Source organism: Protopterus annectens, chromosome 6.part0 (assembly GCF_019279795.1).
Source record: "Protopterus annectens isolate FY-2018-M chromosome 6.part0, PAN1.0, whole genome shotgun sequence".
In the NCBI taxonomy this organism is placed as follows: domain Eukaryota; kingdom Metazoa; phylum Chordata; order Ceratodontiformes; family Protopteridae; genus Protopterus; species Protopterus annectens.
In genome coordinates, this window is record NC_056737.1 from 1,674,556,009 (window position 1) to 1,674,572,748 (window position 16,740).

Consider the following 16,740-nt stretch of genomic DNA (forward strand, 5'->3'; position numbering starts at 1 on the left):
ACTCTTTGTTCTATTGGAAGAATCATCTTATCCCACTGCCTAATTAACCTGGTTGCCATTTCTCCCTTCTTTCCCACAGCTTCAACCATCTTATTCACTATACCCAATACATGTCTGCTACTCTAATGTTTTAACGGCAGTGCTAGTAATCATTCTCCTTTTTTTGTCTAGCAACTATGTTATTCTGTTTACATGTCTTTGCCAGTAAAACATTGCCTTTAATTTCCTCTAGTAACTATATTAAATTGATTGTATTGCTTTTTTATCTTTCATGTTACTTATGTCTGATTTTCTTAATATCGACACAAACCAAAATGCCAGCCATGTGCACAAAGACTGTACAAAATAAAACAAGAAACATTTGTGCCCACAGTCAGAGCCTAAAGGAAATTAGCAGCAATAAAGTTTGATGCTCCATATAAACCAAGTAACCTGATCTGAAACAAAAATTAAGAACTTTATGTGCCAACTTGTTTAAAAGTGACAAAGGGTTTGAGTCGAGAAATTTTCAGAAAACCCACTTTTAGCAAAACTTAATTTGCACTTAAATAGTTACCACATGTTTTCCTGCCAAAAAAAAAGGGTCAGTTAATTAGGGTTGCAAGAATGACCTCCAGCAGCGACATGGTTTCCCAAGAAATAGCTAAGGTGTGTGAAATGTTTTATGCTAGGGGTACCTAAAGAATATGGTTGATAGGACCAAGACTGAAGTTTTTAAGGAATGGTGAATTTGGTACAAGCCACTTTTAGGTATTGGTCCTGATGGCAGCAAACAAAAACATTTAAGAACATTGGCTTCAAAAGAAACGTAGTTGTAAAATACTCAGATAAATCATAGGATATCTAAGATGTAGTGAAGTGAAATTGGAATGTACTTGCAACCAATGCAGATTTGATCTCCTAACTGGAGATGAACCCCAGTTTGTGTATAAGACTGACAAAAGTATGAAAAATCACCTAGAGATGAAGAAGGCAGGATTTAACAACTTTCCTGACAACATTAAGGGCACAAGTAAGTATGGTAGATGTAGTTATTGTAGAGATACCTTGGTTGGCAGCAGAACCTCTGTTGGTATTGATAATTAAACTTGTCATATTAAAAAATTGGAATTGTTTGATTCACTGAGTAGTTTACATAGCAAAGTGCTCTGCATGTGTGGCATTTTATATTGGTAAAACGGAAAGAAAATTGAACAAGTGAATTTATGAGCATAAATATATCAAACAGTGTAGCACCAGTAATGCCCTATATAAGCACACTTTAGAATGTACAAACTGCAATAGTTTTAAATTTGGTATTTTAGATATAGTTGAGCTGGAGCCTGGGGGTGGTAATTGGGAGACAGAATACAAAGAGTTCCATTGGGAACTAAAGTTGAACACAATTACATACCCAGGTTTAAATGAGCACACTTAGTAACACCCATCGTGAAAATAAGGGCAGCAACATTGTAATTTCAACCTTATGTATTTTTTACAATATTAGTTATATTTTTAAAATTTTTTGAGCCTTCCTATGGTATATTTGTAGTATATTGTTTTTTTAAATTATAAACAGATTAGTTGGTTTATTTATGATTTTAATTTATCTATTTAAATTACTACCAGTCAATTTATTTATTTATATTTGTTGACCGGGAGTGTCTGACTGGACGTAGGTCCATTTTCAGCAGAGGCCCGGGGAGAAAAGCTCCACAGTTAAAATAAACAGACAGTAGTTACATTGGATTACATAGCGATTAACAATTTACATAGCAATTGCTTACAACATATTTACAGATGAAGAACATAGTACATCAGTAGACAACTGGAATCTTTATCTGTGAAGTACATAACAGACATTAACAAATGTTACAATAAGAAGTTCCTGCTGTATAATAAGTACTAGGTGTATGAGCATCTGAACTTGCTATAATCAAAGTAGTTAATGGAGTGGAAAGAAAGGTAGTGGTTGGATGGGGTGGTTGATATTAGAGTGGGAGTTGCAAGGGCATAGCCAGCATGTTTTTAGGTGTGCTTTTAGTAAAGTTTTGAAGTGGGTGTATGATGGTATGGAGGTAATTGTGGGTGGGAGGGAGTTCCATAATTTGGCTATGGTGCAAGAGAATAGTGCTTGACCAGCAGAGTTATTGGCTTTAGTGATCTGCAAGTGATTTTTGTTGCTGGATCTTAGTGGTCTGATGGTGCGATAGGGTTGGAGTAGATTCTGGAGGGATGGGACATTTAGTTTACTAGTTTGTGGGCGAGTGAGAGTTGATGTCATTGAAGGAGGTGAGGGAGTTCAAGCCAGCCCAGTTCAGTAAGTGAGAGAGAGTGGTGACTACAGTAGGATGCCCCTGTGGCGAATTTGGCAATTTTGTTGTAGCAGGTCTCTAGCTTGTTTAGATCGCATTGCCTTAGGTTGGTATATATTGGAGAGGCATAGAGTAGAGTGGAGATAAGGTGGGAATTTGCTATTGAAATCTTTGTTGCTTTGGTGAGAAGTTGCTTATTTCTGTGTAACGCTCCTAGTTTTTTGTGGACTTTTTTTATAGTCATGGATATGTTAATGTCACATTTTAGTTTATTGTCTATTTCCACTCCTAGCAATTTGGTGTGTTCAGTTGGGTATATAGTGGTGGTGTCTTTTGCTGTGATGTTAAAGTAAGAGTTGTTTTGAGTATGTTTGGTGGGTTGGAAGATGAGTAGTTTAGTTTTGTTTGGGTTGAGTATTAATTGGGCATCGGATAACCAAGTTTCAACAGAGGAAAAGGCTTCCTGTGTGACTTTTTGCAGTTTGGGTAGGGACTGGGCTGAGCAGATGATGGTTGAGTCATCTGTGTATTGTATGAGTGTGCCATGTTTGGTGGCAGAGGCTAGATTATTGGTGAAAACAGAGAAGAGTAGGGGTCCAAGGATGGATCCTTGGGGAACCCCTATGGAGACAGGTAGATGGTTCATTAAACTGATTGTGACTGATTAATTAGTGTTTAAGCTTGGATTTTTTTGTAATTTTGTGTAAAACCTTCATTGTTCTGAATAAGTCTGGAGGGTCAGATGAAAACGCCTCACAGCCACTTTGGGTGTTAAAAAGTTTGCAAATAAAGTTCTTTATTCTTCATTTCAAATTGGATTTCTTGGTTTATTTAGAACATTGAAACCTATTGATGCTAATTTCCTTTAGGCTCTGACTGTGTGCACAACTGTTTCTCTTTTTGTTTTCTTAATATTGTCTATAATGTAGCTTTTCTTTCCTGGCCTTTGCTAAAAGTGGATACCTTTACCTGGTTGGACTTTTCTGGTAAAGAGATGTCAATAAATAAAAACTTAAATACATACTTACTACAGCATACCCAATACTCCATTACATTGTTTGTTACTGTAAAATGCTCATTTTAGTTGTTTCCAGCAGGCACTTTAGCTAATTTAGTCTACCAGTGTGGCTCTGCCATGATCCTTTCACCTCATCGGTTCACCTAAGTATGACCTCCACAGTGACTAAACATTAGTCTTCCTCATTGTGTGGCACACTGTTCCATTACCTTTGTCAGTAGGGCAGTTGGCCTGGTCCTTAGACCACTCCACTATCCACGGATAAACACAGGCTGACACGTTTCTTTCTGTTGACATTGTTACTCCTGATGCTGTCGTGTTCACACAGATCCATGCCGTCATTTTCTCTTATGCCCCTTTTTGTCTAATTAGGCCTTATTTAATATTCCTTCAAAGCATTCTGTAGCTTTTTAAGAGTTGGTATATGTGGTGCATTGAGATTAAAGGTAGTACTAAAATGACTTTGGCTGCTTCGCTCTGCTGTTTTCTTTCTTTTTTTCCCTGTTTTTGTAAAGCTGCTCCTGGCCTGTCTCTGCTGCAGCCTATTGTCTTTGCTCTCTCTTTTTCCAGATATTCTTCTCCATTCTCAGGCTTCCCTAGCTTGCTTATTTTCCAAATTTTAGACTGACAATATACAAAGGATTTGCATTTCTGTAGTAGCCACTCCTGTCCATACCTCTCAGCTGACCCTGATGTTGCCTCATATTTTTACCCTGCCCCTTGAAGGATTCTTGATTTTTCTGATAAATTACTAACAATTGTGGTCTCTAATGCTCATTGTTCAGAAAATACATGTTGATACAAAACCCTTTGCTGTCATAAATTTTTAAGTGAATTAGACTAGAATTTGCAAATTGCCCAGGTTTTAGGCCTTTGTCACTCATTTTTGGGCTTTATCCAGAATTCGTGAGCAAAGAAGTTGAGAAGTATGCTGTCTACTGAATGTGTGATGACAGAGATCATAACCTTGGCCATATGTATGTCGTACTCTTGGAAATATTTACCATCTTCAATCTACCCTGCTGTTACCTGTTTTTGGTACACTGCAGTACTAAATCTGATGTGCTCTACAGTGGGTTTTACTGTTTTTATTTTGTTTAGATAGACCTCAGGACAGCGAACTTATTAACTACATTAAGCTTTAGCATGGGTCATAGTAGAAATAAAAGGGAGCTGTTCAACTATAGATCCCCAGGTTATTATCCTTATTACAAAACATAACTGAATCCATTCCTTTCAGACATTAGATCATTTCATGAATTGCAAGATATTTTGTCGTACCCTGCATATGAGAAGCAGTTTGCTAGTCTCAATATTTAGAGATATGGGATTGGCACTTTAAGGAGTAGTGTGGTGTGGTTTGCATGGGGACTGCAAGGCAGATTGTCCTGTGGCTAGTTTTTTAAATGGGGGGGGGGGGTCTCCTCTTCATCTGGAAGACTAGCACTATTTACACGTTCTTTCAGCAGGTGGTGATTTTCAGCTATGTAGCCATGTGTGAAAGAAGTCAAATCATGAAAATGGATTTTAGAAAAATATTTTTACAGCAGTCTGTTATTTCTCCTTATTTGCCTTAGGTTCTTCACTTGCTGCAGTCTTTCTTTGAGTCCAAACACAGAGCCAATTCAAGCCTTCTGCAGGAGCTGTACAACAGTGACATCATTGCTTGTATCAGGACCAAAAACTGGCTGGCAAAGAGGTATGCTTAAATCCCATGTGTCCTTTGTTGAGCCTGCTTGTGAGCAGTATTTCATTTTGACAGTTTTACTTGTTTATTAGAGTGAATTTTCTCATTCATTGGTTGCTGTGTGTGTTTTGGAAGGTGTGAGTCATTCTTTGGGTACTGGCAGCTTACAACTTTACTGTATTTTCTTAAAATTGGTGAAGTTAAACCACCCTATAAAATTGTTTTTGGAGGATGTGTTTAATAAAAAAGAACTTCCTTTTTTGCCCTTCCTCCCTGCTTCTGTTTTTTGTGTTTTGTTCTGGATTTGCCACTGTGTCAGGACAGCCACCCAGGATAACTGCCAGGTAGATCTCCCATTCATATTAACATCATGCCCCTACATGCAGAGTGTATGCCAACATTATATCTGTTTTCATAAATTCTTAGTCTTTTCACTGCAAGGTGTTTCAGTAATGCACAGTTTTATTTATTAGTTTATTTTAACTCTGTAAATGATCTGTTTCGTAAACTGTTTTCATCCATAACTCGAACGTGGAAACAACCCAAACAGAAAAGGGATGTGATTGTCCAAAAAAAGTATGTACGGAAAAGCACAAATATTCGATAGAATTAGAAGTAAACATAAGTACAAGCAAACCTTATGGTTGCAAGCAGGAACATCAGGTACATTGCGGTAATTAAGATAAATACGGTTGTAGTTCAAACAGTATGTTTCAGCATTGTCAGCATGTTGAGAAGGTCTGACTTTACAGTGAGTATTATGATCTTTCTTCAGTAATACATTTAGTAGCTTTAAAGAACAGCTGACTTATTTACTTACACTATACAAGTAGACATAAGTTAAATATGCTGGGAAAATGCCTTTTCTTCCTTAACTTGTAAAGTGATTCAATATATTCTGTAAATTCCTGACTGGAAGTCCTGATTGACAGAACTTATTTTATTGTATTCTTTGTGACCCCTAGTTTATGGGGAATGTCTGTGCCTTTTTCCATTTCTGTTTGGTGCTGTTCCACATCGACCACCTGTGCAATGAATACCTTTGGACCATTAAATCCAGCACCTTCTGTCTGCACTTTCTTACTGCTGTAAGTCATCCTCCTGTCTCTCATCTGCATGTTGATAACACCCCGTCAACTGATTGTATCCAGGGTACAGCTGCCATGATCAGGCTAGCTAATGTTGTTGTTTGTTAATATTATTTGTACGTGTATTATTTTTGTAACTTAAATGGTTTAATTTTATGCATGCCTATTTATTTTCATGGCTCTCCTGTTGTCTGTCTGTTCAGTTGCGTATAATATTTGCATCTTATTTCATTTCAATTGAGATATTCATCTTTCTGTAACATTTAATCCTCTTTTTTTCTTGGCCCCACTTACTGCATCTTTGACATTTAGTAATATTAATGAAAATAACTGCATCAGTAAGCTAATAACTTGCTTGCTCAAAGAATACTTTTCTTATGATCTGGTCCGGGTCTGATGTAATGTAATGAGACCAGACACTTTGCAATTCTTTTAATTTGAGTGACTTAGGGCTATCACGTGATCCTGTTGTTTTGCACTGTCAGACATGTGTCACCCTGACAACTGCTACATATATTTATTCGGGTCTATATGACTTGGTCGACAGTTCATATGATCGACTGTTTATTTGGTCGACAGTTCATTTGATCGACAAGCATTTTAGGTGGGGGGCTTTGCCCCCACCTAATGGGGCTGTGCCCCCCACACCCCCCCTAACTATATATATATCAACTCCATGGTTACACAACATTGGGGAAGGGGGCAAATGCTTGTCGATCAAATGAACTGTCGACCAAATAAACAGTCGATCATAGGAACTGTCGACCAAGTCATATAGACCCATTTATTCACAGAATACTTGTCAGAATGCCAAAGAATGTGGAGGCACTCGAGTGACTGATATCAATGCCATAACCTCTCTGGTTCATTTTAAAAGCAACATAGGAGCTGCATCAGTAATGAGGCTAGTGGCTTGTATAGAATGGTATCAATGTCTGCTGCGTTGCATAAATGGAGCCGTTTGAAACAACTTGTTTTTGATTCCCACTCCTCCTTACTGTCACTGAAGCCCTCCCCAATATGTGTACACCAGTTGATCCACAGTACACCCTCTGATACAAGTCCAAAAGATGACTGTCTTAGTTCAGGAATTCCATTCTGCATTAGAGGTTGGAATGGCTGTAATAATTCCAGTCTCATCTTTCTTCCCCTTGGCATCCTGACATGAGTGCCACAAAAGCAGAGCCTGGAATGTAGATTAGGTAACATTTGTATGTTTCTACTTTTCCACTCCTTGTCTGAATCAGATTTGTACAATACCTGGGTAGACCAAAAGTTCACCTTCATCCTGTGCCTCTCCATTTATACCCAGCCCCTACTGGGAATCAGTAGAATGATGGACCATTTCATCTTCCCTCCACCAGATATGTTCAGATGTTCAAGCCATTACTAGTCACATACTGTTGCCTCCCCTGCTCACCTTGTCCACAGCCCAGGTTGCTAGTCAGCTCCAGGTCATGTATGTCATACTCCGAGTTTTATTGCTCTTATGTCTCAGAGTTGACCAGTTTGGAACATACCTAGTTTACCTAACATTGCACATTCTGAAATGCTGAATTTGTATGAAAAACATGTAGGAAAGTTAAACCTACTGCTACTTCTTTCACAAAGCTGAGTAGCCTCTTATTTTTTTTTTAAATACTTTGACTCAAAAATCGACTGTTTGCCTGTCGTAGACCTTAATTATGTAGGCAGTCATTTCTTCAGTCCCAAATTCATAACAATCAAACTGGACTGAGTAGCCTAATTGGATTTAGTAACTGCTTACATCGACATGCCACAAAGCAGTTACAAACAAAATAAATCTAGCACTTACAGTATGTGTCCATGACTGACTTGCTTCAGTACATTCATCTTTTCAGCCTTGTTTGTGACTTTCAGAGGGCTTAGGAGTAATGGAAGCTTATCTTAACCAACAAAAGTTGTTTTTCTTTACACATTTATGTAATGTAATCGCATTTAATTTCCACATTATGTCTACATGATACTCAACTAGCATAAAAGATTATTGCGCTTTAGGAACTCTGCAGTTAGTCTAGCTATATTGCTTTTCAGAATGATTAAGCAGTTTTCAGCAAAAAACGGGTATTTCTGCACAGAGTTAAATATGAGAGTGCCATGTGACTGGGCATTGGACCCCTGCTGTTTTCATTGAAAAATCTTAATCTTCTGGTGATGAAAAGTTGCACTGACCCAGTGCCAGAAGAAGCTGTACCAAGGTATTACATTTTATTTAAAAAGGTGCTTTTCATAACTTTATGAAGTGCTTTAAAATAATTTATAACATACAATTGCAGCTTCTAATATTAATCCATACTTATCAGACTATTAATCCATATTCCACAAGAACCAGGTACAGTAAAGACTTTACGTGTCCATGAATCAGTAGAGAGATACAAAAATGATGATAGTCCATGCAATTCTGGTGATATAAACCATGTAGAAAATAATTTTTTGCAATATGCTTTGAGAAATTATAGCTTGTGTATGGTTTTCATATGTTGAGGTACGCTCACCATTTGCCTTTTCTGTAGTAATGGAAGCCATATTAACAGCTGTGAGTGCCCACAGTCTATGTATAATATAGTTCTGTAGTTGTTGACCTGTTTTTAATACTCTACCACTGCTAATCATCTACCCTCCCTTGTCCAAATATTCCACTCACTCCATTGTCATTGAAGGTGAGAGTCAGCTGAGAGAGGCCATCATGTAGACAGCTATCAAGGATAGTTCAGAGCTTTTTCTTTTAAGCTGTACATCCCCTGTTCATGCTCAGTTTGCATGAGGGAAGTGGCATGCAATGGACTGACAACGCTCATTATCTATGACTTCTGCAGAGGGCATTGTCAATAAGCAGCCATAGCAATTATGCCTCTTTAAACATGGCTGGTGGTTTCCCTGTCTCTACCAGAGAAATCAGTATCACTTAGTATGTCACACTTTTTCACTTCTATTCTTCCCTGCCTGGCTTCTCCCTTGCTAGGACTGCCAGTCAAACCTTGGTCACTTGGGTAGTAGCAGTAGCGGCTAGTGACTTCATATCAAAGGGGGGCGGCAGGAGACAGCTGGATGGGTGGGGCCATTGGAAACGGGCGTGACCAACTAAAAAGGGGCGCAGCTAGACTCAAAACCACAAAAACTGGGACTTTAATTAAATACGCTGCCCTGGGTGCCAAGCCGTTATTATGAGAGTCCAATTAAGAGAAAATGAAGTGGAGAAAAAAAATATTTCAATGCATTGGCTACATGGCAGCTTTCTTAAGATCTAGATGGAAACAAAAAAGTTGTGAGGCATGAAAATGGCAGTCTAAATCAAGTATAAAAAAAGAAGCAGCACTCAACTCAAACCACTTCTCCTTGCACTACAGTTCTAATTATAATTTATATCCAGCTTTATAAAAGTGCCAAGTAACATGCTGAAAGTAGCAGTCTCTGTGATACCGATTACCTCCACTTGTAAAAATGTTTCTTATCCAAAAAAGACCTGCTGCTTGACAACAACTATCGTTTCATGGGGAAGACATGATCAAAGTAAAAAATGAACAGCAAACAGGAAACAAGCTCAAGATAAATTGCTTAAATGATTACTGCACAAGTTATGGACCACACATGATAGATTGGCATTCTGTTTAGTTTACGGGTAAAGCCTGCAAAGAGGACTGCAAGTCTCCAACAAATGTTATGAGCTTCTGCAAATACTGTAATCCTGGCCTTCATTATAAATACAATCATGTGCATTTCAGTAGCTTAGGCTTATACGTTATCTAGTTGTGTAAACATTCCCTGCATGGCAACAACAAAAAGGCTTTCAATATTGATAATTCTTTAACAATATGCTTATTAAAGCTTACTTACATCTTACAATCTCAGACAAGCTTACCCAATTGTCATTAAAGCATTGCTACTTAAACAGAGAGCAACAGGCACTGCAACAACATGCATTTTCTGAATAAGAAGAAGCATAAATCAACAGTATAAAAATATGACAGAAAACCAGAACATTCTGCAAAATCAAGGACAGATGAAAAGCCACTGTAGTACTTGTTTATACCTTGGATGGGGGGATACTTTGCACACTTACACTGCATAACTCCTCCTTGTCTTGTTTGGACACATCCAGAGTCCCTACATGGGGGAGTGGGTTACAAGTATGTCACAATTTGAAATGTATCTGGTTGACAGTGATTACCCTGAAACATTTGCCATACCTCTCAACCTCAGAGCAAGAAATCTGGAAAAAGCCATAAATAGAAGTGAGACAAAGACCCAAAAATAAGGGCAATTTTTAAATATTGCTCTTATAAACTTAGAAAGATAATAGAATAGTAGATTTTGCATTAGTATGAATTTTCTGAAGGGTGTGAAGTCTGAAACTCAAATGTTGCCATTATTTTCTAACTTCAATCTTTAATGATTTGCCACTAATTGCCAGAAAACCACAACTTTTATGAGGAACAAAGCAAAAATCTATTCATTTTGTGAAAATCTGGACAGTTGAGAGGTATAGTTCAGCCTGGGGAATTGTGCTGCAGAAATCCTATACGACGGACTTATTTCTCTAGGTGTGGACAATAAGTACCCCCCCCCCAAAAAAAAAAACAAAGATAAGAGAAGTGATTGCTTCAATCTGGCTTCAACACTTTCAGTAGCATTCAGACTCAATCAGTGAAAATACTCAGTAACAAAAAACGTTTGTGCTTGTAGACAGTTGGTTTAACTAGTTCCTAATCAAACACATCCAACCAAGAACTGGGAGGGGGCATACCTGAGCTGATCAGATAATCAATAAACACCTTCCTGATTGTATTAAATTATATTTCTTGTATAATACAGTACAGGCCATTTTCAATTTGTTTTGAACATTTTTCCAGTAAACAATTAAACAAAATGCATGCGCCAATAATGACAAAACTGCTCAGTTCAGAATATTTCCATCATAAAAGTCTACTCAAACTTCTACAATCCACCAGCATCAGTAAATATGCACAATCTCTGCAGAAGTAAAATTCATCTAAATAATTCCACATTAAAGAGATCTGTAACTAATGAAGAAGTTACTGCTAGCAAACAAATGTATGTTTCATTGTTTCACCTACAAATAAAGTGCCTGTTGCTTTTGAGGAATAAATTGCCTATGTTACATTAAAAAAATGATAAGCTAGTAATATTACAATAGGGAACGGTTGGCAAACTGATAACAGGTTCATAGTTACTAGGTATCTCCGCCATACAGGACATTCTCAGGACTGCAGCATCCACCCCATTAGTGTATCAGCAATGTATCTAAGTACTGTGGGAGTAGAACCTACAGCCTTTTACATCAAAAGCAAGTATTTAACCCGTTATGCTATGAACAATGCAAGCACTAAACTTCTCTTCCCCCTGAAGCTCTCAGCTCCTTATAAAATCCACTTGACACTCAACTGTATCTCTCAACTTTGCAGCACAAGAAATCTGGAAAAAGACAACATTTATTGAGGGGAGGACAAAAGTCCAAAAATCAGGAACACGTTTTAAACATTGCTTGTATAATCTTGGAAAGTTGTTAGAATAAAACATTGTGTTACCACCATGCATTTCACTGCCAAGCCTTTAACCCAGGACCCTGTGCACTGCAGTCAGAGCAACATACCACTATACCAAATCAGCTGTTTTGTGAATGGTAGGAAGACTGAAATTGAAATTGCTGTCATTTAGTGAATTCAGTTCTCACCATAGCTCTCAACCTCTTAGCATAAAACACCTGGACAAAGCCAATAATGGGGGGATACAGCCCCAAACATATTCAATTAATTCAGTTCTCACCATAGCTCTTAACCTCTTAGCACAAAACACCTGGACAAAGCCAATAATGGGGGGATACAGCCCCAAACATATTCAATGAATTCAGTTCTCACCATAGCTCTTAACCTCTTAGCACAAAACACCTGGACAAAGCAAATAATCGGGGGGATACAGCCCCAAACATATTCAATGAATTCAGTTCTCACCATAACTCTCAACCTCTTAGCATAAAACACCTGGACAAAGCCAATAATGGGGGGATACAGCCCCAAACATATTCAATGAATTCAGTTCTCACCATAGCTCTCAACCTCTTAGCACAAAACACCTGGACAAAGCCAATAATGGGGGGATACAGCCCCAGACATATTCAATGAATTCAGTTCTCACCATAGCTCTCAACCTCTTAGCATAAAACACCTGGACAAAGCCAATAATGGGGGGATACAGCCCCAAACATATTCAATGAATTCAGTTCTCACCATAGCTCTTAACCTCTTAGCACAAAACACCTGGACAAAGCCAATAATGGGGGGATACAGCCCCAAACATATTGAATGAATTCAGTTCTCACCATAGCTCTTAACCTCTTAGCACAAAACACCTGGACAAAGCCAATAATGGGGGGATACAGCCCCAAACATATTCAATGAATTCAGTTCTCACCATAGCTCTTAACCTCTTAGCACAAAACACCTGGACAAAGCCAATAATGGGGGGATACAGCCCCAAACATATTCAATGAATTCAGTTCTCACCATAGCTCTCAACCTCTTAGCATAAAACACCTGGACAAAGCCAATAATGGGGGGATACAGTCCCAAACATATTCAATGAATTCAGTTCTCACCATAGCTCTCAACCTCTTAGCATAAAACACCTGGACAAAGCCAATAATGTGGGGATACAGCCCCAAACATATTCAATGAATTCAGTTCTCACTATAGCTCTCAACCTCTTAGCACAAAACACCTGGACAAAGCCAATAATGTGGGGATACAGCCCCAAACATATTCAGTGAATTCAGTTCTCACCATAGCTCTCAATCTCTTAGCATAAAACACCTGGACAAAGCCAATAATGGGTGAATACAGCCCCAAAAATAGGGACATATTTCAAATATTGATCGTATAAACTTAGAAAATTGCTAGAATAAAAGGTTTTGTGTTACCATGTATTTTCTGAAGAATATGAAATCTGAAATTCAAATGCCTGTAATTATTTAGTGAATTCAGTCCTTCACTGATTACAAAAATCCAGAAAAACACAGATTTTATAAGGAACAGGGCAAAAATATGACCAGTTTTCACAAGTGGTGGTGGGTAGGGACTTCAGGTTTGTACTACCTGTACCCAAGGTACAGGGTCTGAGCCTGTGTAACTGTAGCCACCAGGTATATTTAACTGGGGCATTACACACACACACACACAAACACACACACACACTTCTCTGTATTTTCCCTTGCAGCTTCATCAGTGAGAGCACCAAATACAAATTCCCTTCCTGGGAGCCAGTCAGTAGCTGTCCATCCACATATGTGACTGAAGATGGTGCAGTCCGATCCCCTTCCAGTCTATGCCTTCTCTTCGTAATCTGGACTGGTTAAACAGCAGTCTGGATAGGAACTCTCACCGAGCATGCATGAGCAGTTCCAATTTTGCAGTTCTGTTTTCTTTCATTATACAGCTGATGGGGGTCTGCAGTCCTGCAGTCCAATAGCACACGCCACCCCTGGGTAGTAGTCAGGGTTCTGTCCCCGTGTTCCACAAGAGCCAGGCTTGCTATTAGTTTCACGTCCACTCCTGCTAGCCTTTCCTCCCTCCTACACAACAACATTGTCACTGACCAGAAGTAATGTAGACGTGCATAACAACTAGGAAGATGTACAGAAGTGCACTATGACATAGCACTGGTCAGTGTATTGCATCAGCATAAAAAAGTGGTTCATTTATTGATTTTCATTTTAGTTATTTTTAATAACTCAATTATGCAACCCATTTCTCAGTTCAAATGCATTATGATTGATTGAAGCGGGTGAGTAAATCGATGGATTTAGGTAAGATAGTTTCCCATTTTTGAGATGAAATGTAAACAACAGATCAGGAATACTGCACTTTCAGTTTAATTGCAACTGAAATGTTGCACAAAAGCAGTTCAGCACAAGCTTAAAATAATGGTTTATCCACTGTTTTGTATTGTTTTATTTAAAAATTAGTTTTAGCCCTTTTCCTAACTGCCTTACCTGATGATTTTTTTGGAAAAGACAAATAAATGAAGGCATGATTTTTTCTACAGCAAATGGACGAGGAGTGGCCCTATGGGTTTTCATGCATTGCTGTTCACTGTCTGAGAGCTGACTATAGAAATGTAATTCAAGCTGTAGGCTTCAGTGACTTACAAAGTTGTGCCACACTTTGCAGTATGAAATCTGCTGCCTGGTTGATTTTGTGCATGACCCTGACTTGCTTCATGCTATTACCCTTGTCTTCACAGTATTAGCAGCAACAAGGCTTTTTACCATTATAGTTCCATTATAATTGCAGTATAAATTCCCATGCTCAAATCAAATACAGCACCATGGCTTACAAAAGATACCAAAGCAAAAATCAAAACTAGAAACAAAGCCTGGGCCAGCTGGTGAACAACCAAAGCCCCACTTGACCATCTAAAATATCGTCAACTCAGGAATGATACAAAAAATCTATTTTACTGGATAAAAACAGCTTCTATCAAAATCTCCTACAAAAACACCACAACAACCCTCAAAAGTTCTGGGCAGGCTTAAATCAACTACTTTGTCCAGGTCACTCCACCACCCTAACCCTGGCTAACTACACCCATAGCTCCCCAGAGACAATAGCTAGCGCCTTTAATAACTTTTTCACTGAAACAATCCAATCCCTAGCAAGTCAACTAACCCCCCTCTAACTTAAACCACATGCTTAATCTACCTAATAATCACCCGAAATTTGGCTTCCAACCAATATCCACTAATTTTATCAAAACACTTCTAAAAAATCTAAAACCTACCACCCTCGCTGCTGACCTCCTCCCTGCAGAGTACCTGCAAATAGCTGCAGATGCCATTGCATATCTCATATCTATCCTCATAAACAGAACCTTATCTGAAAATGCTATCCCCTCCCTCTGGAAAATATCTCACGTCATCCCACTCCATAAAGGTGGTAGCTCCTCAGACATATCCAACTATAGACCCATTGCCATTCTTTCCCCACTAGCCAAAGTAATGGAGAAATATGTACACAAGCAACTAATGCAATACCTTACACAGAATAACTTACTATCCAACTCCCAGCATGGTTTCAGGCCATACCACAGCACCACCTCAGCCCTCCTTTACTACTGCCATAAACCAAAACAGGAGTGACAATAGGCTAACCTCTGCCCTCTTTCTTGACCTATCAGAAGCCTTTGACATGGTCAGCCATGAACTTCTCATTCTTTCACTAAAATCTCTTTCCCTCAACAAGCCTGCTATGCAGTGGTTCTAGTCCTACCTGACTGATAGACAGCAGGCGGTACTATGGCAGAGCAAACTCTCCAGCCAGTTACCTATCACACTTGGTGTCTCTCAAGGGTCCATACTAGGTCCACTACTCTTGTCTATTTTTATCAACAACCTCCACACTGCTATCCCTAAAGCCACCTGCATCCAGTACGCAGATGATTCCACTCTCATCTGCTCAGCCACCTCCCCATCCGACTTGCATATCTTATCCCAAAATATATTTAACACTATCGAGAACTGGCTCACCAATCAACGCCTGTTTCTGAACCCCAATAAAACTAAACTTCTACTCTTCTCTCCCACTAGTAGATCCACCACACTTTCATTCTCTGTCATATTTAACATTGGTACCACTATTTCCCCAGATAATCACACCAAACTGCTAGGGGTTATCATAGACAATAATCTCAAATTTGACCTACAGGTCAACAAAACCATACAGACCATCAATAAGAAGCTTGGATCACTGTATAGAAACAAGACATTTTTAACCCCACTGGCTAGGACTGCAATCGCCCAATCACACCTATTCTCTACTCTCTTATATGCCTCGCCTGTACTCTCAAACCTCAACAAATCCGAACTAGGTAAGCTGTCCCATAGCTACAATCATATTGCCAGATTCGCCACTGGCTCCACCTATAGAACCCACCACTACCAGAACCTTAAACGAGTAGAGTGGCTAGAACTGCCCAGCTTAATTCAATTCAATCAACTCTTAATAGTGCACAACATTTTGCACCACCCTGAGGATACCCCCTCACTTAAAAATATTATTAAGCCATATAGCAATCTAAGATCCCTACGGTCAGCCGGTAAACTACTGGTCCAAACTCACAAAGCTAATAACTCTGCTGGTGAATCCCTGTTTGCCAACTTCATTGGCAAAACCTGGAATTCGTTGCCAAACTATATAACCCTACAATCCTCCAAAAGTCTCTCCAAAAAAAACCTCAAACAGTATCTCAAAGTGAATTGGCTATGCCCATGTACCAACCCTGACTAAGTTATAAACTAAAAGCATATTCTGCAATTATCATAACTTGTAACTACATCATCAAGCTCTGCTTCCAATCTGATGTCTCTTAATTTTAATTGTCTGTCCATGACAATTGTGAGTCCCTACTAGGGAACATTACTAACCCATTGTGTATAATCACTTTGTTTTTATAATTGTTTGCTAACTTCTGTGTAATCTATGTAAGTTTGGCTTTGTGGAGCTTTGCTCCCCGGGCCTCCGCTGAAAATGGACATGTATCCAGTCGGACTATCCCAGTAAACAAATGTAAAATAAATAAATAAATAAATAAAACTATGTGTTTTCCCTTTTTAGAGTCAAA

The 16,740-nt window shown here is 38.7% G+C and overlaps 1 protein-coding gene across 1 annotated transcript in view; it reads left to right on the top strand.

Moving 5' to 3' along the window:
• Positions 1-16,740, top strand: part of THADA (THADA armadillo repeat containing) — a 3,943,996-nt gene that overhangs the window by 2,759,422 nt on the left and 1,167,834 nt on the right. The window contains exon 30 of the mRNA XM_044073699.1: positions 4,890-5,011. Within this exon, the coding sequence (XP_043929634.1) occupies positions 4,890-5,011 (122 nt within the window). The remainder of the gene's footprint in view (positions 1-4,889; positions 5,012-16,740) is intronic.